At 42.0% G+C, this 24,743-nt stretch overlaps 1 protein-coding gene across 1 annotated transcript in view; it reads right to left on the reverse strand.

Annotated features, from left to right (window-relative positions):
* The window catches only part of LOC110511176 (zinc finger protein ZFPM2), a 194,043-nt gene extending 171,028 nt beyond the window's left edge, over positions 1–23,015 (reverse strand). The window contains exon 1 of the mRNA XM_036971043.2: positions 22,599–23,015. Coding sequence (XP_036826938.2) covers positions 22,599–22,638 — 40 coding nt within the window. The 5' untranslated portion in view covers positions 22,639–23,015. The remainder of the gene's footprint in view (positions 1–22,598) is intronic.
* Between the last annotated feature and the right edge of the window lie 1,728 nt (positions 23,016–24,743).

The following is a 24,743-nucleotide window of genomic DNA, read 5'->3' on the forward strand; positions in this document are numbered from 1 at the left end:
TCAAGGTTTGCACTCTCTAATTTAGCAAATCTACAGTATGCATATGAGTTTGTTGGCAGGGATTTAAATTAGGTCAGATATGGAATAAATCAATAACAACCCATACCTCTCTCTCTCTCTCTCTCTCTCTCTCTCTCTCTCTCTCTCTCTCTCTCTCTCTCTCTCTCTCTCTCTCTCTCTCTCTCTCTCTCTCTCTCTCTCTCTCTCTCTCTCTCTCTCTCTCTCTCTCTCTCTCTCTCTCTCTCTCTCTCTCTCTCTCTCTCTCTCTCTCTCTCTCTCTCTCTCTCTCTCTCTCTCTCTCTCTCTCTCTCTCTCTCTCTCTCTCTCTCTCTCTCTCTCTAAGCTTGGCGGTGAAGCAGCCTGGTGACTGCAGAAGTGTGATATGTGCAAATCACATTTGCAGATGAGCTTGAAACTCGCTTTTAATATTTAGATATCAGCCATCCCGCACTGGAAGCCCACTAAGACTCGACCCGGGGGGAGCAAGATCCCCACGTCATTAAGGGAGTCGTTATAGCCCGGTTTACGTTTAACATATTCCACATAAAAATGTACAACCAAGTAAAAACATCACCAGTTATCAGGCGATAACAATGCAAATTGTCAAAAGCACATGAAGATTCAGTCTAAATCCAAAGTCGTGTCTCACGTCTTTCTCGTGTCTGGGTTTAACATCCCCAGCTTATTGCTGCTTTCATTTCCTTCTCCTTTCCCCCTCTCTGAGAAGTCACATGTCTGTCGAGTCTGACTCTATGAAAGGTATGTTTGCCACGAGATGCGAGTACACGTGTCTCTATAGCCTGCCAATTGCTCATCAAACACAGCTCTGGGAGGGAAGCTTGGCTGTGGTTTAGGAGGACATCCAAACAGCAATGCAGTGCCACCGGACGAATCAGACTAGCATCCAGCCTCCTGTTTACCCGTTTGGTTCAAAACGAATGGCAACAAGAGGCCGATCGTTCACCACCAACTGTTCATGAACCAACTGCCTTCTGTAGCCTACAACAGCTCTCAACAACAACAACAACAACGACGCCACCCAAAGGCTCATCGTTTTCTCTGCTCGCTTCACACCCATCCTCTTCCTTCGCCATATATCCTCTCTGACACCCATTTAGTTAAACGCTTGTAGCCTAAACTTTTTCATTGGATGACAGAGAACATTGCCCCCTGCAATTTCCCCCTACCTCCCTCATTTCCCCGTGTCTTAGCCCCTGTGCCAGATTTGTCTCTGTGCCATTTTAATTACAGGGAGGCAATCTTTATGGTGGTATTCTGCGAGAACACCAATCTGCAGAAAAGGTGATAAGTAGAACTGCTACCCAGCTTTGGTATCAGTAATAAACAGACACTTAATTGAATAATTTGACCCAAGCGGCTGATCCTCTGAAATAGCATGTTGAAAAAACGATTTGGAATATTAAGACAGTTCAAATGTTTTGCATGACGCCTGCAGTACAAAAACATCAGTATCTTTGGCTGGTTGCCCGCGACTCTCCAACGTGGGCTATGGTGGGGTGTTGAGGAAGGAGATAAGTGAGCTGCTGGTATCCTGGAAGGGTTGAGACATGTGAGGGAGATGGAGGAGCAGTGTGCCTCCCTGCCTAGTGAATCTGGTTCTGGGTCCAGCTACAGCCTCACGGAACTGCCCCCAGCCAGGTGCTCTCCTCTCCTCCACAGCAGTGTCTTAAAGACAACGTCTCCCAGCTGCTTCCTGTTTAAGGATAGCGGTTACAGGATGATGACACAGATTCAACACTGCATCAGGTTTGTACAAGGCTGTAAAAACCTCTCCACAGTTCAACGCTGATTTGACTGGTAGCATCATTTTGCGGGGAGACTATTTACAGATGCAGCAGAGTTATCAATCGAACAGACACACAATCCGGGTGTCACTTCTACTCATTATGGTAATAGTTAATACATGCAAATGAAAACATTCCGGCAATTTGATTTCTTTGAAGATAGTTTGCATATTGTCTTGGCCATGATGATGGAGCACTTTCTCTCCCACAGCATCAATTTATGCAAGGCTAGTTAGTTCATTTTTATCAGGTCCCAGTTCATTTCTAGGGCTACTGGAATGAGTTCTCCCCCTCACTACTTAACTCATTAGGATTCAGGTGCCATAAGCAGATTTTTCACGCTATTGGTGTTTTTCTTAATTAAGAAACAAATGAATTCTCCCCAGCAAAATAGATGGAACACCAGGATAGGGCGCCAGGGGCCAGATGCAGTGCGGCTTAATTAGGAGTCACTCTATTGTCTGAGCTTTTTTTAATGAACCTCCAATCTAAATGGATATCAAAAAACCTTCTAGTAGAAAAAAAATACAGGCCATTTAAAATAATAGGAAAATAAAAGACAATGAAAGACAGAAGATACAGTTCAGAGAACACGGTGCCCTTGTCACCTCTGGATGAGGCCCGTTTAAATGTCTCGATCCCTTACGCTCCTCTCTGCTCTGTTCTGCTCCACAGCCCCTCCAGCTATGTCTAGTACTGTGCCAAGCCTACACAGCAACACTCGTTTCAACTTCTCATCAAAGGTGGCGGTTCCATTAGCCTGTGGATAGGTATCAACTAACTACTTCTGAAAGACTTGCAGCTGTCAATTTTCTCTCGTAGTAGAAACAATTTGGTTGGTGTTGATAATTATCATACTGGAATCATCAGCAGCAGCAATATAACTTTCCTGTTAGGTAGTTCAAGGTGTTCCTCTATACATTTGAACATTAGGAGGGATACTAACGATACTGCATTTTGATGTCTAACTGAGATGAAACAACAATTCATGAGGCGAAACTCGTTCTAAAGGGAGACAAAAAAGAAAAACTTCAGTTCCGTTTTGATGCGTTTTTAAAAGAGACAAACTTGGGTAGTAAGGAAAATCATTTAGGTCAGCTTGCTGCTGCTGCCTGTGTTGGGTTGGGTGACTGAAGGCGATAGCATCGGGGCTGTTTTGACTGAAATAAAAACCACAGCATGTCCACATGTTCTGCCAAAGCCATCAGTTCTTCTTCAGACGGCATGGCTTAGAAGCTCCCCGAGGACGGCCCAGTGCCCACTGATACGGGCCCAGGAACCGTCCATCTTGTCCAGGCCAAGTATCCCCGAGCCCAAGGGCTGTGCCATCAATGCCACAACTAGCGCCAGGACTGCATCCAACCCAGGCCCTGCAATCCATTTCAAAGGATTTGTTATGGATCAGGTATGCAGTGTGATTTCCCTTTCTCTTTGTAATGCAGCGTGTCAAAGGTGAGCTTGGCCGACTTTTAAGTCATATAGTCGTTTTTGCGTTTCATTTGGGTAGAGAACACATAATTGATTTCAGAGTTTCCAAATGTCATGTTGGAAGAGATTAGGTGGAACGAAAAACTGCCCTGAAATCAACTGTTATATATGGGTGTTGTTTCAGAAGGTAGGTATCCTCCACTATGGACACTTTGATCATTAAGACGGTAGTCATTCATCTAGAGCTAAACAAGTGTTACGAGGGCTTCTCAGACCAATAGAATGGCCAGGGGAATGTGTGTGCTGTGTACTACCTTCTCCGTTACTAGAGGAACACATTCTCACCGGAGGGTGATTTAAGACAACCCCCATTTTAACATTGCATTTCTATTACTTTTATAATGAGTTTAAAAGATGTCTAAAAACCTGTTTACCGCAGCATGCATCCATGCATAGAGTTGACAGAAATGGTGTTGTTTCTATGTTAATTATTTGCATATTAATTCCAGCGTAGAGTTCAGATCTGTTAAAGGAAGTTACTTCCTCCCCTATTAAAAAGTCATGTTTTAAACACCTCTACTTATCCTCAAAATTACCATAATCCCTGCGATGCTCACCCATGTGCTTTCTCTCTTTTATGTACAGCATTACTTGTTTATTTATATCTCTGAATGAGATTAGAGACACAGATTATAGTGCAGACCCATGAATAGCCATCAAAGACTGAGACGGGACAATGTAAGTCTCTCACTGATCTCTGTCTGTCTGTCTGTCTGGGGAGTAACAGAACAATATATGTTGCTCCATCTACTCTACATAGTATGACAGCAATGACACACAATCCTCCGGGACAGACAGACACACCGCAGGTAAACATACCAATGTAATATACGCTAGTACATTACCACGGTCTTGTCCTCTAATGCTACAACATTATCTTGGATCCCAAGGAGGACGTGCTGGAGAAGCCATCAGTTTAATACAATGACATCAGTAACCTAGATGCATAGGCCTAGTGAGACTATACCAAGGCAGGAGCAGTCTGCTTGACAGCTCAAAATAAAATAGGTGGCACGGAAGTAGAGATGAATTATATGGATTATTAAAATGAGGTTAATATGTCAACTAACTGTGAACACTGGACATGCCAAATGCATGAGGACGTCAGCTTACTCCACACAAACATTCACTCCAGTGTGACACCTTCTCTTCCCACTGATTTACAAACACACCTTTTGACAACTGAATTGTCACAAGCGTTCTGTCTAACGTTGAAACGAACGTCTCAACTAGGAAGTCATCTGACCAATTACCGTTGGCAGGACGGAGAGGCCTGTCATAGTGATTATTCATGAAGAGTAACAGCACTGACTTTCATGCCAAAAAGTAAATAAACATAGTTAAAAACACACCAAAGACAAAAACTGACATCAGCCACAGTTCTGAGAAACAGTGGATGATAAAAGTTGGTGAGGAATGAGGCAGATGTTCCTGTGGCTGCATGGATCTTGGGTCGGATGGTTGTTTGGTTGCCTAATTATTTATCCTACTGGCTTTATGGCTCTCATTAATTTCCCCTCTCTTTACCTTCCATTGAAAGTCTGAAGTCAACCTGCATCTGGTGCAGATAACGACCATGCGGCCGGGGTCTAGGCAGTCTCCTCCCTTCCCCTACCCCCACCCACACCTTCACAAGAGAAAAGGAGAGCTCTTTCATAGAGACTCACAGGATAATGGTGTTAGACTCACAGGATAATGGTGTTAGACTCACAGGATAATGGTGTTAGACGCACGTGATAATGGTGTTAGACTCACAGGATAATGGTGTTAGACTCATAGGATATTGGTGTTAGACTCACAGGATAATGGCGTTAGACTCACAGGATAATGGTGTTAGACTCACAGGATAATGGTGTTAGACTCACAGGATAATGGGTTTTAGAAATAGGACACTTTGTGACGCGCTTAAAAAAATATGTTTCTCTTCATTCAGTGGAATCAGCAGGGCCTTCAGAAAGTATTCATACCCCCTGACATATTCAACATTTTGTTGTGTTACAGCCGGACATTCAAAATGGATTCAATACATCTTTTTCTCACCAATCGACACTCACTACCCCATAATGACAAAGTGAAAACATGTTTTTAGAAATTGTAACAGAAAATATGTAATTTACATGTTAGAATGAGTATTTCTCTCAAAGTCTCTAAGAGCTTTGACATAGATTTTCAATCTCCCAGTGTCTGGTGAAAAGCAGACTGAACCAGGTTTTCCTCTAGGATTTTGTCTCCTGAAAAACTCTCCAGTCCTTACCGATTACAAGCATTCCCATAACATGAAGTAGTCACCACTATGATTCAAAATATGGATAGTGGTACTCCGCAATGTGTTGTATTGGATTTGCCCCAAATATAACACTGTATTCAGGACAAAAAGTGAATTGTTTTGCCACATTTTTTATAGTATTACGTCAGTGCCTTGTTGCAAACAGGATGCATGTTTAGGAATATTACTTTAGTGCCTTGTTGCAAACAGGATGCATGTTTAGGAATATTACTTTAGTGCCTTGTTGCAAACAGGATGCATGTTTAGGAATATTACTTTAGTGCCTTGTTGCAAACAGGATGCATGTTTAGGAATATTACTTTAGTGCCTTGTTGCAAACATAATGCATGTTTAGGAATATTACTTTACTGCCTTGTTGCAAACAGGATGCATGTTTAGGAATATTACTTTAGTGCCTTGTTGCAAACATAATGCATGTTTAGGAATATTACTTTAGTGCCTTGTTGCAAACAGGATGCATGTTTAGGAATATTTGTATTCTGTACAGGCTTCCTTCTTTTCTCTCTGTTAAATAGGTGCCCTTCTTTACATTGCTTTGCAAAACCTCCCTGGTCTGAAATGCACTGCTCGACTGAGGGACCTTACAGATAGTTGTATGTGTGGGGTACAGAGATGAGGTAGTCTTTCAAAAATCATGTTAAACACTATTATTGCACACAGAGTGAATCCATGCAACTTATTATGTGACTTGTTTAGCACGTTTTTATTCCTGAACTTATTCAGGCTTGTCATAACAAAGGGGTTGAATACTTATTGACTCAAGATATTCCAGATTTGCATTTAGAAAAACATAGAAAAACATAATTTCCCTTTGACATTAGGGCGACAAAAAAATGACATTTGATCCATTTTAAATTCAGGATGCAAAACAACAAAATGTATAGAAAGTCAAGGTGTGAATATTTCCTGAAGGCACTGCTTACTGTATCACACTGCAGAGACATTGTAACAGAAAAATAACACGTTGGAGAGAGAGAGAGAGGTAGGGTGAGATGGAGAGACGGAGAGTCATGGACATCATTGAACAACTCAGTAGTCACTGATTTCTATTTTAGCACGATCACACACACACACACACACTAACACATTTGAAAGAGACCATTTTTTTAAAGAGGCTGCTGTCAGAGATTTTGGGAAGATGGCCGTCTCCCAGGCCTGTGGTGTAGTACTAAGATCACACCCCAGCCGGGCCAGGGAGGTCTGGGCCAGCAGGGCTGTAATAGGGGCATCTGTCCTTCCCTCCTGTCCCCAATCTGGTGCCCCACTCTGCTCCTCTCTGCTCTGCTCCACCAGACTCACCTTAGGCCAACACAGACAACAACCCTGACCTGCATGTTATTCATTTACAAACCACTAACTAAACAACCAATTGGAGCTGTTCTTCCAGCCGAGGAGCCAAGAAGCAAAGTGAATTGATAGAGGTGCTTTCACCGCCCGATCGGTCACACTTTCAAACCAGCAGAGAAAGAATTGGTGAAAAGCAAATACAGTACAGTCAGGGAGTAGGACTTCAAAAGGCAGTTAGACGGCACAGACTACATAGACAGTAGAACGCTGCATAATACACAACACAGAAAAGGTTTAAAGAACTCTGGGTGATTGCTTTCAAGTTTGTCTTTACAGGGGAAGCTGGGCCATTCATTTCTCTATTTTGCAATGCAAAGGAAAATAAATATCGCAGTCTTTGATGGCTCATGAATTTGTACAGTTCTCAGCATATCAGGCAGACATTTTCTTTCTTGTGTTTTTCACTCCATATGTTAGGCCTTGGGCCTACTGACAGAGATATCTGTCAGACGTGGAAAACTCCCAAACAGACCAAAAATCCAAGACGTAGGCTACATTTGCATTCAATTCAACAAATGTTTCACGTCATTGTGCACTGTTGCATGAGGCACTTTAGGCATATTAATATTACCAATGAATTTCATTGAAAATAAGTATTTTCACAATAGATTTGTCTCCTTCCACTGCCCTGGTTCTGTCCCTCAGTCCTGGGGACATTGTCAGAGCCAAGAGGTCATGAGTCTGGCCAGTCAAGATAAAACATACACACACACACACACACACACACACACCATGATGAGATGAACTATCTGGGAGAAGAGGGATGCATCGTCTCTCTCACTGACTGACTGACGGACGGAGGACAACAAGCTGGAGGTAGAACCGTAAACACTACCATCCCTATCCTTACAGGTCACCTGGTTGCTCATCTGCCAATAGATGCACTGATGGGACAAATGAAATGATTCCCATAGGGTTCATTCAGAGAATAATTTGTCACAAATAGGACTTAAGCCATTGGATATATAATATCACAATCGATAATATGAATAGTTTACGTGTAACATTGCCACCTATGGCCTAGGTTTAGCTAATTCAAAGCAGTGAAAAGGTTATAAGATGCTGTTCATTTAGTACAGTACATATTAGTGTCGTCCCCTTCTGGGATCTGGGTGTATCACACAATACAGGAAGTCCTATTTGATTGATTAGAGAGCACAAATAGTTATTCGCCCTTTTTACTATAGTATAAGGTCTGGAGATTTAGGCAGGTTATTACTGAGCTGGTCAATATACATCACTTCCCCCAAGGGATTACACTTGTTATCTGAAATGATATTCAATAAAGTATGACCCCAGAAATACCAGTGGAGTCGAGTGCATGTGGATCTGGCTTATACAAAAAAAATAACATTTTATTGGAATTAAGATCACAGTCAAGATTACCTGAGGAAACAGCAGTGAGATTTCTGTTTCTGCTCCCCTCCTTCCACATCCTGCACGTTATTCTTTCACTCTTGGGAGCTGCTGTGTGTGTGTGTGTGTGTGTGTGTGTGTGTGTGTGTGTGTGTGTGTGTGTGTGTGTGTGTGTGTGTGTGTGTGTGTACCACCAAGATGTGTGAAGGCTGTTGAGGATGGCTATACATTTCAGAGACACGCCCCATTACATTCTCTCAGTATGATTCTGGAAAGTCACCCCCCCCCCCACACACACACAGTATGTATAGTAGTTGTACACAGGCAGGAGACAGAGTCACAGTGACATGGACAGTGGACAGAGAACAGTTACTGTACACACACTGCTGTTACTCCATGGATACAGCCACTGTATTCTCTTCCAACTTCCAGCTGATCTTTACTCAACAGGGCTCTGTCTGCATGGTTAAAGCACCCTCTTGGGAGTCTCCCCGAAGTAGTTTGCTGCCTCCATAAATATATTTGTTTACCTTGCAAGTTGCTCTTGCACACTGCTTCCAGCGAATACTCATTTTTTCATTTTTTTCTTCCATTGAATTTTCATTTTTTCATTTTTTTCTCAGCTCTGCTAGCTTTTCCACTCAGGGGAATTTACATAGTGACTAAGCTGAGTGTGGTTAGACAGACAGACAGTACTTGGACATGTGATCTGATGATGAGTGTTGGGTGTATGCTATCACACAGACACTGTAAGTACATTCTAATTAGTTGATGTATGCAGGACACCGTCCATATTGGAGGGGTATCAAAAAGCAATCAATGCTCCATCACTGATGAGCAGCCTGTGTGTGTGTGTGTGTGTGTGTGTGTGTGTGTGTGTGTGTGTGTGTGTGTGTGTGTGTGTGTGTGTGTGTGTGTGTGTGTGTGTGTGTGTGTGGATGGAAAGATGTGCTGCTGCTGCTAGTGTTGGTGGTGCTGGACTCAGAGGCGAGACGGCTTTCACAAACCTCCGTAATGCCATGCAATCACAAGACATTATGCATAGATCTGAACTCTGAACTCCAAAGCCACGGGCTGGAAAAAAATCAAGGGAATATTTTGAGTTGAGTTCCTCATTCAGAAAAGAACTGATTATGATGAGCTCTCTTCTCTCCACTTCTTTTTTTCATGCAGATGTTGAGAGTGAGAAGTGTTGAAAGTGACTCTCCAATGTTAAAATATGGGCAAGAAACCCACAATCAGCCAGAGAGTGAGTCATCAGATAATCACCATAATAGAATAGAGAAGAAACACAGATTCAACAGTTTGGAGAATTATTTGTGTACTGGGCCCTTAATGGATAAAAACAACTTCAAAATCAAATCAACTGCAAATCTTGAGATAAACAAATTACACAGAAAAGATCTGTTTTGAGACATTTATGATGAACACCATTCTGACACCAGAGACTAATCAACAACTCTGTGGTTCAACATTACTACTAATGTTTAAACCACTAACATCCCAACCACCCATTATCAGGGTAGTTATCCACCCCTCACCTAAATACAACCTATACATTCCTTATGACCAAGAGTTGTAGCCCCAGGCTCTAAGCAGAGGCCAGGCATGGGCAGTGACACACACAAAGAGCATCCGTTAGCTAGCGACGTACCGAAAGGGACTCTGTATCAAAATCTTATCTTCAAAGGACTGGGCATGGGCTCAGGGGAGCAGTGGCACCGCCTCCACACAGGCAGGCAGGCAGGCATGCACAGAGGGGGGATTTGGAACCAGGAACCAGGCAGAGATCTCTCGGCCAGCGCCCAGAGCCCCAGACCTCCTCCAACACGCCCGCAGTGCGGGGGGGGGGGGGGGAGGCAGGGTTCCTGCACACGCGGCACGACATCAGTGAGCTGATCCCCAACCATCAATTGCCTGGCCATTTGCTTCCTGGCCCCGGCCACGGCTGGCGGTTGGGATCTGAACTCAACTTAGACACAGAGTTTCTGCATTTCACAGATGGCTGTGAGAGGCTTTGCGTTGAGGGGGGGAGCGGGGTAGTGGGGTCCGTCGCCTGGACCCAGAGCGGGGCAGATTTCACACCGTGGTAGAGCAGCGCTAAAGCAGGCCGATGTTAATCCACTCACTGAGGGGAAGGCCTGGGGCGATTCCGCTGCCCGGCCGCCGTCTCCCCCCACAAAGCCATAAATGGTGCATTATACAACTGGGCCTCAGACATACTGCTGATACGCTGATAGGTGGCAGACAAAGACCAAAGCAACCACAGGAACTGGAGCTGTAGAGGAGCACCATGCAGGTACAGTATGAACACACACTCTCTCTCCCTCTCTCACATACTGTAGACCTACTGTAGGTAGCCTATACAATACCTGCTTAGGGGATGCTTCTGTTCTGTTATTATTCAACACTGATTTAGGTCATGATGTTTTCAACGTCTTAGTTCAGGCTCAAGACAGAGCTGGACACTCTATGCTCTACAGTACAATACAAAAACCAGTGTTGAATCACAGTGAATACACATCTAAAGTTACCAGAAGTGTTGTAGAGTGTTTGAACTTATGAAAGGCAATCCCAGGAATGAAAGGAGAGTGAAACATATAAACCTGGGGGATTGAAATAAACGACTAGGGAGAAATAAGGGAAAACGATAAGGCAGCTGCAGCTAAAGCCCCAGAATGAGATGTTTTACATGAAACTAAGAACTACATTTCAGATAAAACCAGCCACCCTGTTTAGACATCACTTGTAGGGACATTGGAAAGATATGAGTTGAACTAAAATGTATCTGGGCAAAATGCTACAAATAACACAAACACTTCAGTATATTGGTCTTCACCCAAATAACAACATTGCCTGACTAACATCTTTGATAAATAAAGTTCATTACATTTTCACTGTGTATAATGGGTTTTTTATCATCGCGCTTTGCCAAGCATTGCTGAAGCAGATTCTGACTGAGGATTGAAGCATTGTAAAGGGACACCATAGGTCCAACACATAGGATATAATTATTATGTTCATTACAAATCCCTTTTATTCTCCTGGAGGAGTCTTTGACAAGAAGGTTGTCATTTCAACCACTTCAAACAAACAGTGGTTGCTTTCCCTAATGCTGGCTGGATGGACGGTTTCCATTGTCTGAACATCTCTTTGGGCTAATCCATGTTTTGTCAGGTTAGTGGTTGTAGTCAATAGAGGAGGAATACTTTTTCAATGGAAGATGATTAAAAGAACTGATTCATAATAGTGCAGTTTGACTGCTGTTATCATAGCCACTTCATTCCAAGTGAGACCCTGATGTTGAAAGCGTCCCCTAGACAAAGCTAATGGACGATAGAGTCCTGCATTGTGTGTGTGTGTGTGTGCGCGCGCGCACGTGTGCAATATCACAATATCACATGAACATTGGCATCGTTGTGGCTGCAAAAAAGCATAGCCATGATCATTTTTCGATGACAACACTTTTGATGTTAGTAAACAGTTGTACCTAAAAGCTGCTGTGACTTCCAGACTCCAAGACCAGCTAACTGTATATAGAGATGAATTCACACTAGTCAAAGAGCAGTGGACTAGACAAGACCTTATGACTCCAACTTGGGAGATCCAGTATCTTACCACATCTCACGAAGACTGAACTCTGTATTGGGACAGGATTCTCTGTTGGTGGTTTTGGAAGGGCTGATGCTGAGGATGATGTAGACGTAGAGGGTTGTGGTGGATTGTGTTTGTTTACAGTACCCATTCAATCATTCAATGTCAGCTGTTCCATGTTCACCCCCTCAGAAACCACAACGAGAGTTGCTATAGTTTCCACCTCAAACAACTTCCATGTTCTCACTGGTTAGCTGGTTCATACTATGGGACCACGTAGCATTATCAGATCCTGCTGACAAGAACAGATTTACCCCAAATGAAAGCTGGTGTCCATCTTATTCAACACTCCAAAGGAAAATTATATTGACATGACTGAGAAGGAAATGTTACGGTCTAGGGCTAATGCTGACCACAGGACAGTGAGCTATATTCTCCAACTATAGTCAGTCATTCCACAGAATATTACTAGCTATGACGGTATGTTCTGTCTTTCTTCACGAATGTTAGCAGCATTTCCCTGTTTGTCAAAGCAAGCTGTTGAGAAAGTGAGAGAGAAGGAGAAGGAGAGAAGCCCTTGACCTTTTTATCCTGAAGATTTGCCTAGCTTCCCCTCACTCCAGTCTAGAGAGTGAAATCATCTGATCCTAAACTAACTGTCAACTGCTTGTGATGGTGGAAGAGACATCAATCAATCACTTTCTTCTACTTTCTTCCCCTGTTTTGCTCGAGCTTATCATCTGACCCAGTTGTTATTCTGTTTCAGAAGCTTAAGAAACTTCATTATGGTCAAATGGGTCTCTTTGGAGAATCCCAGACACATGGTTCACACAGAGAGAGCACGGTCTGCTCTGGGCTCTAGGTCTGTGTAGACCAGCATGTTACACCCACTAAAGCATCACCACCATTTTATCACAGGGATGGACGTTAATACCAGCCTTTTATAGAGACAGAATCAATAGTTTTCAGTTAGACTAAACTGGGACTCTAAGTATCATGTCTTGAATGAGAGGATGCTTTTAGCGTTTAGCCAAGCGATCTGTGGTTTGGTCCTAGGGAATGGCTGATTGGTGGAACCTTGGTTAAAAAAAAAACACATCTGATATAATAAGGCAAAGCATTTTGCTCGGCCAAAGCTACTTGGTCACTGTCACCAAACCAGTCTTTAGCAATTACCAGATTAGAATTCTTTGAGATGAGATCCACTGCTGCCTGATTCTGAAAGGCAGGTAGGCAGTTCCATCACCATCTCACTTCATAGCTATTTGTTTGACATAGTTCAAACTGCTGGGGACTAATTACAGGACAGGAGAAATAACACTTTACAACCTGTCACTCTTCTCATCACAGCCAATCAGACTCACTTCTTCCTCCAATCTGATTTGCATAATCTCGTTTAAAACATAATCGATCAACATCAGCCACTGACAATTGGCATATCATTCCATTATGAATATTTGTATGCATCCAGGCTAATCATATGCAGATATGCCCTCTGATCAGGGGGATGTAAACTGGGCTGTCAACAGCCGTACGTGCTTTGCTGCCACGCTTTGCTACCACGCTATGCTGCCACGCTATGCTGCCACGCTATGCTGCCACGCTATGCTGCGAATCAAAACATAGCCTCTTTAAAGTATTAACATGTTTTGAAGTTCGTTTTATATTTTCAGCACATTTGACATAAATTGTTTATCTATTTACAAAGCTTTGTCATTAGTGATTTTCCAGTGAACCCTTAGCAGTGCTGTGTGTTTTGTGCTGTTGGGCCCAGAGAAATGCTGATGTACAAATTGAACTGAAAGGCTTGCTACTTAATCCGCTGTAGCCACCTATCCCTTAACTACGACGTCTGACGTGTTTTATCCTTAATGCCCAAGAAATGCAAAGTTCTATCTTCCCCGGTTCTAGTCCTTCACAGCCTTGGCTAATTCCTGCCAAGAGAGAGACTTAAACGTAACAGCTAGCAACAGTTATAGCTTCATTTTCTGCCGTGCCAAGTCGTATCTTGGTCAAAACATTATGTTGACTAAATCGCCCCTTTTCAGCCTCCAAGTATGTCATGGAAAATGAAAACAAAGGACATTGTTGCTTCCTGTGAGGGTAAAGTTGTAGATGTTTGTTATTACATCATGTTCACAACTCATTTTTACATTCACAGCTGCTAGGCTGAGTCACTTCCTCTATCCTTAAGAGCCTGGATTCAACCAAACCTGCAGGAAACCAGTGCTAATGCATGACTTTATTAACACCATGGAACTAATAGCACATTATTCACACATTTGCCCATTGAAACAAAACATAACTCATTTTGACTTTAATTGAAAAGTTTTCTCCCCCAAAAATATACACGGGAACAGTGGGAAAAAGTTTACTGCGAAACACATTCTGAATTGTAGAATATTCAAGTCCTTGAACATTCTGCTTTAGAATAGAACAGAGGAAGGCAAGTGTTCATCATCTAAGCTGTTTAAAATCTCAAACAGAACCCATAATATCCATATTCATAACATAACATGACGTCAGACGACAAAAATAACTGCGATATTGGGGAGTAACCTAAAAAAAAAACATTGCAGTGGATAAACGCACAGCCATCACCAAGGTGAAAGGGAATTTACAAGTTAAATGAAAGAATTCATGATGTGTGGTGGCTCTTTTACTCCCTGGCTGTTTCCCCTCTTGGCAGGGGCCAAATAGAGAATGTTAAATGAGGCAATTGTGTCCTGAAGGCAAAAAGAGAGGGAGGAAAAACATGTGCCTGTGTGCTCCTAGCCTGAGGACTATTCTCCTGCTGATGAGGTAGAGGCATGGCGTGCATCCCAAATGTATCCCCTATATACTGTAGTGCACTATTTTTGACCAGGGCTCTGGTCAAAAGTAGAGGACTATATTGGGAATAGTGTACCATTTGGGCCGAAGTCATAGAGGGACCCAGCAGATCCCTACACCACCAGGCCAACTTCCTGTGAGACCAGACATCATGATGATGCGCAGACCCACACATGATTATATTCATATCAAATCAACATGCACATTGCAAAGTCACATCCTGGAAAAACTGGCCATATTCATAATATACACAAAGACTTTATCGAAACAAACTAGCCTACCGCTATGTTATCTACAATACAGTTTTTTAGGAACTGTGCACCATGATAAATGTGGCTGATACAGGGATTGACCAAAATCTATCAATTTACTTATTATTCAATATGCCAAATTATATACGTGAATGTTTATGGTGTTGTGATGAAGAGAAGTGTCAGGATATGTATAGACACTGGTCTGTAAACATTGTATTGTGTGTCTGACTTGGCATCCTATATAGTGGGAAGGATGGGATTTCTGGACAGCCTGTATCTGTAGCAGTAGGAACCGTATCCTGCAGCAGCAGCAGCAGTCCCCTACTGTCAGACAGCTATACAGACATACTCCGTGTTGACACGCTGACACTGATAATCAAAGCCTTGTTTGGGTCTTAAAAGGACGTACTTGAACAACAGCTGGACTAGAGGCCATAGCTATCCTATAATGGCCTTTGGAGAGTGATCAATATTCACATCTAAACATCTCTGTTGTGATTAGAATGCAGCCCTCTTCTTTTCTCCCCTCCCCGAAACAACAAGAAAAAAAGCTTAAATCGATGATCTTAGAGTCTAAACTAGATTCCTAAGCAGTTTGCCACTCTCTGCAGCAAGATAAGATAAACTCTCTTTGACCTAAGAGATGAAGTTGCCATGACGATCAGGGAGTCCACTTTCTCCATTGATATTTTGCTGATGTAACAACAACTGGAACCAGATCCGGCTCCTGATAGCTGTGATTAATTAATACACATATTGATCCGTACAAACTAGAGACAAGGCTATTAACTCAAATGGCTGAAAGTCAATTGTTACCTGGGGCTCAAAAGGCATCACTTGATATCATATCTAAATAAACTGAGGAACAAATTATTAGGATTTGTTGGGGCACAATTACATATTCTTCTATTTTATTTACAACAGCATGTAAATGAAAAGGGACAAATAGAAAAATAGATAGAAATTCTTTGAAAGGGACTGAGCCGTCTACGTAGCCAGCAGAGTAGCACTAAAACTGAAAAGGGTTGTGATCAGATCCTGAAAAACAACCCCAGTACAACAATCCATGTTGAATAAATCCATTGACAACTATGAAGGAGCAGATAATGACTTGCAACAGTGAAGAGTCACTGGGATAATGGTGGTGGAATTACAGGAAAGAGGAAGACAAAGAGGAAACAGGAAATGACCTCCACCTTTTGAAACCAGCGACCCAGCGACCAATGCCCACATCTCACTGTGCTGTTCAAGCTGCACTGCAGCACCACTGTAACACACACACACACACACACACACACACACACACACACACACACACACACACACACACACACACACACACACACACACACACACACACATCCACTCACTCACTCACTCATCCACTCACTCACTCACACACACACCAGCCATGCCAACTTCAGCTCAGCCTCCACTTCAGCTGGCAGTGTTTTCAACAAAGGAAACACACATCCATCCACACTCTACATTCCGTTTCATAGTTGCTACGGTAATGTTATATCCGAAATATGGTCTGTATAACAGGTGCTTAACGTCAATGTGACATACAATCACAACAACAATACTTGAACGTATATAAATGTTAAATAAAATAGCCAGAAATCATGTGAAGACTGGAGACAGCATGCTATTTGCATACATTGGTGGTGCAACATCAGTGCTTGAGAAAGAGAGTGAAGGCGAACCGGGATCCTTCCGCCGAGACGACAAGGCAGCAACACAACACAAGCTGTTATTGGCAGGGAGCAGATGTTTGAGGGAAAGTTGGCATTCAACAACCATTCTTCATATGACAGAAATCTATGAGCACAAGAGAAGCAGCGTGATTGTCAGGCGAATAAAAAAGAAACCCTCAAATACGAGAGGCTGGCATCCGAACACAGATATGATGATTCCCCCCGAAACATCAGACTGCTTGAGTTGGTTTACAAGTCGATTCAGCTGTGAAAGAGGTCAAATAGAAGACAACATTTCTACTAGGCAGATTACCTTTCATGACAGAGCACAGGCCTAAAGTTGACCACAATCCCCAGTCTCACACACACTCAAGTACGAACAAACACACACACACGTAGACATGCACAGACAAGCACCCCCCCCCCCCCACCACACACACACACACAGAGAGAAATGTTGGTCACCAATTCACTACACTCCCCTTATCCCATACAAACCACTGTGAGTTGCCTGTGACAAATACTGCTCAAAGATATACATGTATAAATGTCACCTGATATGATAAACGGTATGCTGATGTAAGATCAAGTCTTTCTGAGCAGTCAAAAAGATCTACACCCTTAAATATAATACAGTAGTTATCCTTCTAGAATGAACATATACATACTCATCACAGTGTAGTTTCATTTCTGCACAGTACAAGTTCTGGACCCCACTGAATGGTTTAACAGCAGAGAGGAGCAGTCCTGTATCTGGTAAAGGGCTAGTTAACGCTACAACAGGAATTCACGAAGTCCCAGGCAGCACCATGTACTGTAGTGAAGACAACAGTTAGGCCAGGGAAGAGTGCTAAGTCAATTTAATAAGCACATCTGACATTGGATGTCTCCATAAACAACACTGGGGGAAGAAGCTCCCTACATCATCTCGGCTCATCTACACGCCACCAAACTTTGGGAGCAATTTTACAGAAAAATGACTCTGAGGGGAGGCGTTTTCCATTCAGCTCTGTTCATATCTCTGCCTTCCTATTAAGAATCAAAATGTACCCCTCAGCGGGAGAGGTATGGACACACCACACCATAACAATAGGAGCCACAGAGAGGTGGGAGGGGGGAGGGAAGGAGGGAGCCTTGAAGGAATTCACATATTCTCCTCTAATCACAATCCGCTGAGCATCAGCCATTTTCCATAATTTCAGTCAAATTTAGCTGATCTACTTTGGAGCGGCTAGCTGGCAATCTGGGCAATTTATTGGCATATTGGCACGGGGTGATAAGGCTAGAAACAACAACAGCTAGCAGCTGGCTCACAGAGATGGGCTGATAATATTGATATGTGCTCCCATACAAAACACCTCCACTATCTCCCCTTTCTATCAAACTCTTATTACAATAAAAGTGCATGGGTTTTTATCCCATTCTTGGGAGAGGAAGATGGGAGAGGAGGGGGGATACAGGGACAACCCAGAAATATAGAGGAAAAAAAATCAGATGTAACGTTTCAGAGGAAAAAAACAAGGGGGAAATACATAATTTATCACAGTATTATCGGGATATCCAGGCAGCCTAATCAAGGAGCACTGAGTGACTATTTTTTGCCTTATCATCCAAAGTGGTGGAAACGGAGAGGGAATTATCAGCCGGCTGCAGATTGCTGGGTTGGAATTTTAATGGTAATAATCGGGTTTCTGATGGTATATCTTCCCTGCTTATCTTTTCCATTATCTGTCCTTATCTCCCCAGTCATCGGAGCAAATTAATGGTGCTCTTTCAGCTTCGCCTTTTTATCACCGCTCAGAGAGCACCCAAGGGGAAAGAATAAGCAAAATATTAAAATACTGCATAAATCACAATTTTAGATAACGGCCCAATGTATGCAGGATGGGGGGGAAACTGCGCCCAACAACCTTTTTGTCCTTTAGAATGACTGTCTGCGCTGACTTTCTGTGCATTGCCTGGTTCCTGGTCCTTAGGTCTTTCCCTAGCTCCTAGTTCCTGGTCCTCAGGCCTTTCCCTAGCTCCTAGTTCCTGGTTCTCAGGCCTTTCCCTAGCTCCTAGTTCCTGGTCCTCAGGCCTTTCCCTAGCTCCTAGTTCCTGGTCCTCAGACCTTTCCCTAGCTCCTAGTTCCTGGTCCTCAGACCTTTCCCTAGCTCCTAGTTCCTGGTCCTCAGGCCTTTCCCTAGCTCCTAGTTCCTGGTCCTCAGGCCATTCCATAGCTCCTAGTTCCTGGTCCTCAGGCCTTTCCCTAGCTCCTAGTTCCTGGTCCTCAGGCCTTTCCCTAGCTCCTAGTTCCTGGTCCTCAGGCCTTTCCCTAGCCTCTAGTTCCTGGTCCTCAGGCCTTTCCCTAGCTCCTAGTTCCTGGTCCTCAGGCCATTCCCTAGCTCCTAGTTCCTGGTCCTCAGGCCTTTCCTTAGCTCCTAGTTCCTGGTCCTCAGGCCTTTCCCTAGCTCCTAGTTCCTGGTCCTCAGGCCTTTCCCTAGCTCCTAGTTCCTGGTCCTCAGGCCTTTCCCTAGCTCCTAGTTCCTGGTCCTCAGGCCTTTCCCTAGCTCCTAGTTCCTGGTCCTCAGGCCTTTCCCTAGTTCCTAGTTCCTGGTCCTCAGGCCTTTCCCTAGCTCCTAGTTCCTGGTCCTCAGGCCTTTCCCTAGCTCCTAGTTCCTGGTCCTCAGGCCTTTCCCTAGCTCCTAGTTCCTGGTCCTCAGGCCTTTCCCTAGCTCCTAGTTCCTGGTCCTCAGGCCTTTCCCTAGCTCCTAGTTCCTGGTCCTCAGGCCTTTCCCTAGCTCCTAGTTCCTGGTCCTCAGGTTTTTCCCTAGCTCCAAGTTCCTGGTCCTCAGGCCTTTCCCTAGCTCCTAGTTCCTGGGGTAGGACACATCGAGGCATCCTCTGACCTTTCTGTTTTTAACTAGGGCTTTAGGTCTTTCAACACTGTATCCTCACTCCTCCCCTCTCATTAACAACCTCTTACACACAACATAGTAAATCTGACACACCTGGGTCACAGTGGATATGAGTTTGCTCATATCAAGGCAGTATTATCTTTGCTTGACAACAAAATTCAGAGGCATACTCCTTGTGATTGGTTCTAACGCAAGTAGATTTAACACATCATGCTAGGCTATAGTACACAGGTTTGTGCGTATTCCTCATAGATCAGCAATGCTTTCTCTGCTCAAAATAATCCTGAATAGCAACACATGCATACCAATTACGCCATAATTACACAGAGCAAAATTATTATATTCGTATTATTATTAAATTACAACAAACATCATTTAAATAGTTCCGTCTATATCAAAAGAGTCTTGGAGCGTTTGCATTTAATCTATAACCGGTAGGTTCATAATTCAGAACCATGATATCCACTTACAATAGGTAATCAGAACTAATTCTATAAGTGTTCTTTGAAAATATATTCATAGGTATTGAAAAATATATTTCCGACTATCAACTTCTTAACTTGCCTAAAATGCTAAAATGTCTGAAAATATGTTCAGTCTGTAAATTCCCAAAACAAGCTGTGACAGTGAGTGACAAGTGGATGAAGATCTTTTAGAAAACATAGACATTTGCAGTAATGTATTGCCATTTTGCTGATACTGCAAAACAAATAAAACTGTTTCAAAATCTTCATTGAATATATAAATACATTTTGTTGACAGCCATATACAGTGCAATCAATTACTGACTAATCGTAACAACTATTAAGTAAATTCCTCGTGTAAAAACAGAATAATAATTTACACACACACAGACACTGTATAAATAAAGTCTCTATTTTCCATCTTGCTGTATCCACATTACCAATCACACTATTACTGGAATAAATATTTGATATATTGAAACAAAACAATATTTTAGATTTATCTAAAATAACTTGAGAGTGGACAGTACTCATTATTTTTTCTCATCGTGTCTATAAGTCTGACAACAATGAGAAATCCCAAAGGAGTCTCCTCCTACCTGCTCTTCAAATAAACCTAAGTCGTAGGACAAGGGATTCCCAGTGAATCAGCCCGACGTAAATGACATGGTCAATATAGAATAACCACATAGACAGTCATACAGCTAAATGACATGGTCAATATAGAATCACCACATAGACAGTCATACAGCTAAATGACATGGTCAATATAGAATAACCACATAGACAGTCATACAGCTAAATGACATGGTCAATATAGAATAACCACATAGACAGTCATACAGCTAAATGACATGGTCAATATAGAATAACCACATACACAGTCATACAGCTAAATGACATGGTCAATATAGAATAACCACATAGACAGTCATACAGCTAAATGACATGGTCAATATAGAATAACCACATACACAGTCATACAGCTAAATGACATGGTCAATATAGAATAACCACATAGACAGTCATACAGCTAAATGACATGGTCAATATAGAATAACCACATAGACAGTCATACAGCTAAATGACATGGTCAATATAGAATAACCACATAGACAGTCATACAGCTAAATGACATGGTCAATATAGAATAACCACATAGGACTGTATTGTACAGTAGGTTCACTACACTGCTTATAACAAGAAAAGTATGATGAATACGGTGAATCTTTGCCGATAGAAAATGAAAAAAGGCACAATAAAAAGTCACCGTTGTTTTCAAGTCTCTAAAAAGCAGACCTAAAATGCAACATTGCTATGACCACTGGTTGTATGATACATTTCCACTGGGAAGCCTGCTTGGCCAGCCATTTCAATTCCACGTTTGGAATTACATAAACACATTTCACATCTAGTTTAAAATCACAGGAAAAAAAATCCATATAGATACAATTCTGTCTCGTGTCACATGATATTTCACTCAAAGCGTTGGTATTTGAAGTGATTGAAATAACTCTTGAATTATCAGAGATCCAGAGGCACAATGCTTTGTTGAAATGGGGATGAAACTAACAACAAGTACATGTAGTACTATTAAAAACACTGTCCATTGTATTTTACATTTATATTTTAGTTATTATATTACCATGAACACTTTTCAGTATTTTTCAATGTATTTAACCTGTCCAGTTAGAAATGTGTATAACCAATTATATATTTAGACAGTGACACAATCACTACCTACATTTTGTTTTATTTTTTATTTATTTCACCTTTATTTAACCAGGTAGAACAAGTTCTCATTCACAATTGTGACCTGGCCAAGATAAAGCAAAGCAGTTTGACACATACAACAACACAGAGTTACACATAAATCTGCAGAATGATTAGGGTTCATGCTATTAATGTAAAAGTTTTAATTTAGGTTTAATTTATCAATACAGTGTGTGTGTGTGTGTGTGTGTGTGTGTGTGTGTGTGTGTGTGTGTGTGTGTGTGTGTGTGTGTATGTATGAAGGGGGACATTACCCATTTGGTGTAGGTTATTCAGTACATCTGACATGTTTCCTTCATTAGTATTACTACATGTTCGATTTATTGCTTAGGTTTAAGATGTAATACTTCCTTTGTTTAATTGGAAACAGAATTCAAAAAAGACAGTTTGCAAAGGATATGCACTATTTAGCTTATGGTGTGTAATGTCTGTAGATCATATCAGCACATTATAATAAATCACAAGAATAGATGTATCCTGATTTGCTTGACATAAATAATATGTAAAATATTATAAAGTAACCTATCGACTTTTTAGCAAACACCAAGCAAACTCCTGTATCTGTAAAAACATCATTTGAAAAGTCAGAAGATGGAACGCCTTTCTCAGCAATAGCCTATGACAGAATATGATTGATCAAAACCATAACTATTTTATCAATGAACGAAACTACATCAACAGTATCAATTAAGTCTGCGATTGCCAATTGACATCGGTGCCGAAGTGACTAGTCCCTCACTAACCTAATTTAACTTCTCCAACAAGCTTTGGTAGATAACAGGACAGCGAGGCTGTAAAACTTACGTTTAATTTGCCTGGGGTTGCTCTGCTTCCTTCGGGACATGCCTGCTCGGAGCTGGTCAGGAGATCCAGGTGTAGCACTGACTGATCGATAGGTTTTGGTTCATCCAAGCACCGGTAGGGTTTGTGATGGAAATTGAGAAAAAAAGGGTGACGAATTATGGACACTTTTTTTCACAGAGTATGTCGCTCTGTCTCTTTCCTTTCTCTTCCTCTGATCTGCTCTATTTCTCTCTAGCTCGCTCTCTCTCTTTCACTCACTCTTTCTCAATGGCGTTCTCCGAGATGAGGCTGCACTGAGTTGCGATCCGCACGGACTGACTGGGGAGGTGAAAGCGTTTCGCGCTTTTGTTTGAAGATAAGGTTTGTGCCTCCACGGGTACCGTAGACACCGCTTCTTAAACTTGACTTTTAGCGTGTGTTACCCGAATTGTGATATCATAATTGTTAATTACTAGTGGAATGTCACATTTTGTGTCGTTAGCCAAATAATACTCAAGACATTTTGAACCACCAATATTTGGCGCGGGGTTTGGATATGCGTTTCTGTCGGTGCATTCCAATTCCCACCATGTCAAACTTGAAAAATGTCTGTTTTAGTTTTTAGATTTTAAAAAAGTTAGACACTACTATATTAGTATGAATTTTTAGTTATCTTAATGATATTTTATTTATCCATTTATGAAACCCAACTGAACACAACTCAATGTTATAGGCCGAGAGAAAGCATTCACAGCTGTACCATTTTGCACACACAGACTCTTCTACACACACGATAGCCTTGTAATTGCCAGACAAGCTCGCGAGATCAGGCGGCTTGCGAAGCTACACATGCACCCCTTACCTTGTTCTGGACTCTGGCCAATCCGAACTATCCAAATATGACACTATAAAAGCCCCAAATCATTGTGTTGTAGGAAAAGAGAAGCACATTTCATATATATGTAGGATTATTACAATTGCTTTGTAGACCTACTTTACAATGCAAAATGAGTTAACCCTCCAGTAATACTGCTGCTGTAGCCTACCACCTTGAGGACGTTTTTATCCCCCCCCCCTCAAAAAAAAAAAATGTGATTGTCATCACTCTGACTTTAAGTAGCATTTCTTAAACATTCACAGAAACTAGAAATGTATTTCTTCAATTAGCCAGTTGAACTGTCAAGTAAGGCAAGCAAGTCGCCTGTGAAATGACCCAATCCTGGACTTTGAAATTGGGGTCTGAGACTAGGCTATAATTGAAAGGGTTAGCTAGTCAACTATGCTTCATCCTAAAGGGATACTTCAGGATTTTGGCAATGAAGCCCTTTATATACATCCCCAGAGTCAGATGAACTTATGGATACCATTCCTATGTCTCTGCATGCAGTTTGAAGGAAGTTGCTAACTAGCATTAGCACAATGACTGTAAGTCTATGGTAACTGCTAGCATGCTTGAATATACCATAGACTTCCAGTCATTGCGCTAATGCTAGTTAGCATTGGCTTGCGAAACTACCTCAAACTTCCTGCATACTGGATGCAGAGACATACAAATGGTATCCATACATTCATCTGACTCTGCGTAAGTAGATAAAGGGTTTCATTGCCAAAACCCAGAAGTATCCCTTTAAGGATGGAATGCATTTATCTGCTCTGTTTCAGTTGGCCCCTGCCACTGCCTTCACTTTCCAAATCACAGTGACCAACAGTGGCAACCAAACACAAATCAACATCCCTAATTATCATTACATTTGAAATCAACCAGAGCTTGAAATCCTAGCCCTATTGCACTGTCTATTTTTAGTGTAATTCTAGGTTGAATTCAGACAATAGCTGTTGATGACTTTGAAAATGCTATATAGGCCTAATTAACATCATTGATGATGTTAGGCCTAATTAATATCATTGATGATCGATAAAGTATGGTCACATTTCATTTGCTCTCTTAAACCTACCGTTTGTAATGACTTCAATAGCAACAGTGAATCTACAGTATTTCATTTTTATGTGGAGATCTCAACAATTGTTCTCACAATAGCACATTGGCAATAGTCAGTGACAAATATCATAGGTAAGCAGGGCTGGACTTGGTTAAAACTCTGGATGGATTCTCCAGTAGATGCCGCCAAGCCTAATTTTGTTTACGTTAGTGGATATTATGTTGAA

The sequence above is a fragment of the Oncorhynchus mykiss genome, chromosome 3, assembly GCF_057628025.1.
Source record: "Oncorhynchus mykiss isolate SJ-2025 chromosome 3, ASM5762802v1, whole genome shotgun sequence".
NCBI lineage: Eukaryota > Metazoa > Chordata > Actinopteri > Salmoniformes > Salmonidae > Oncorhynchus > Oncorhynchus mykiss.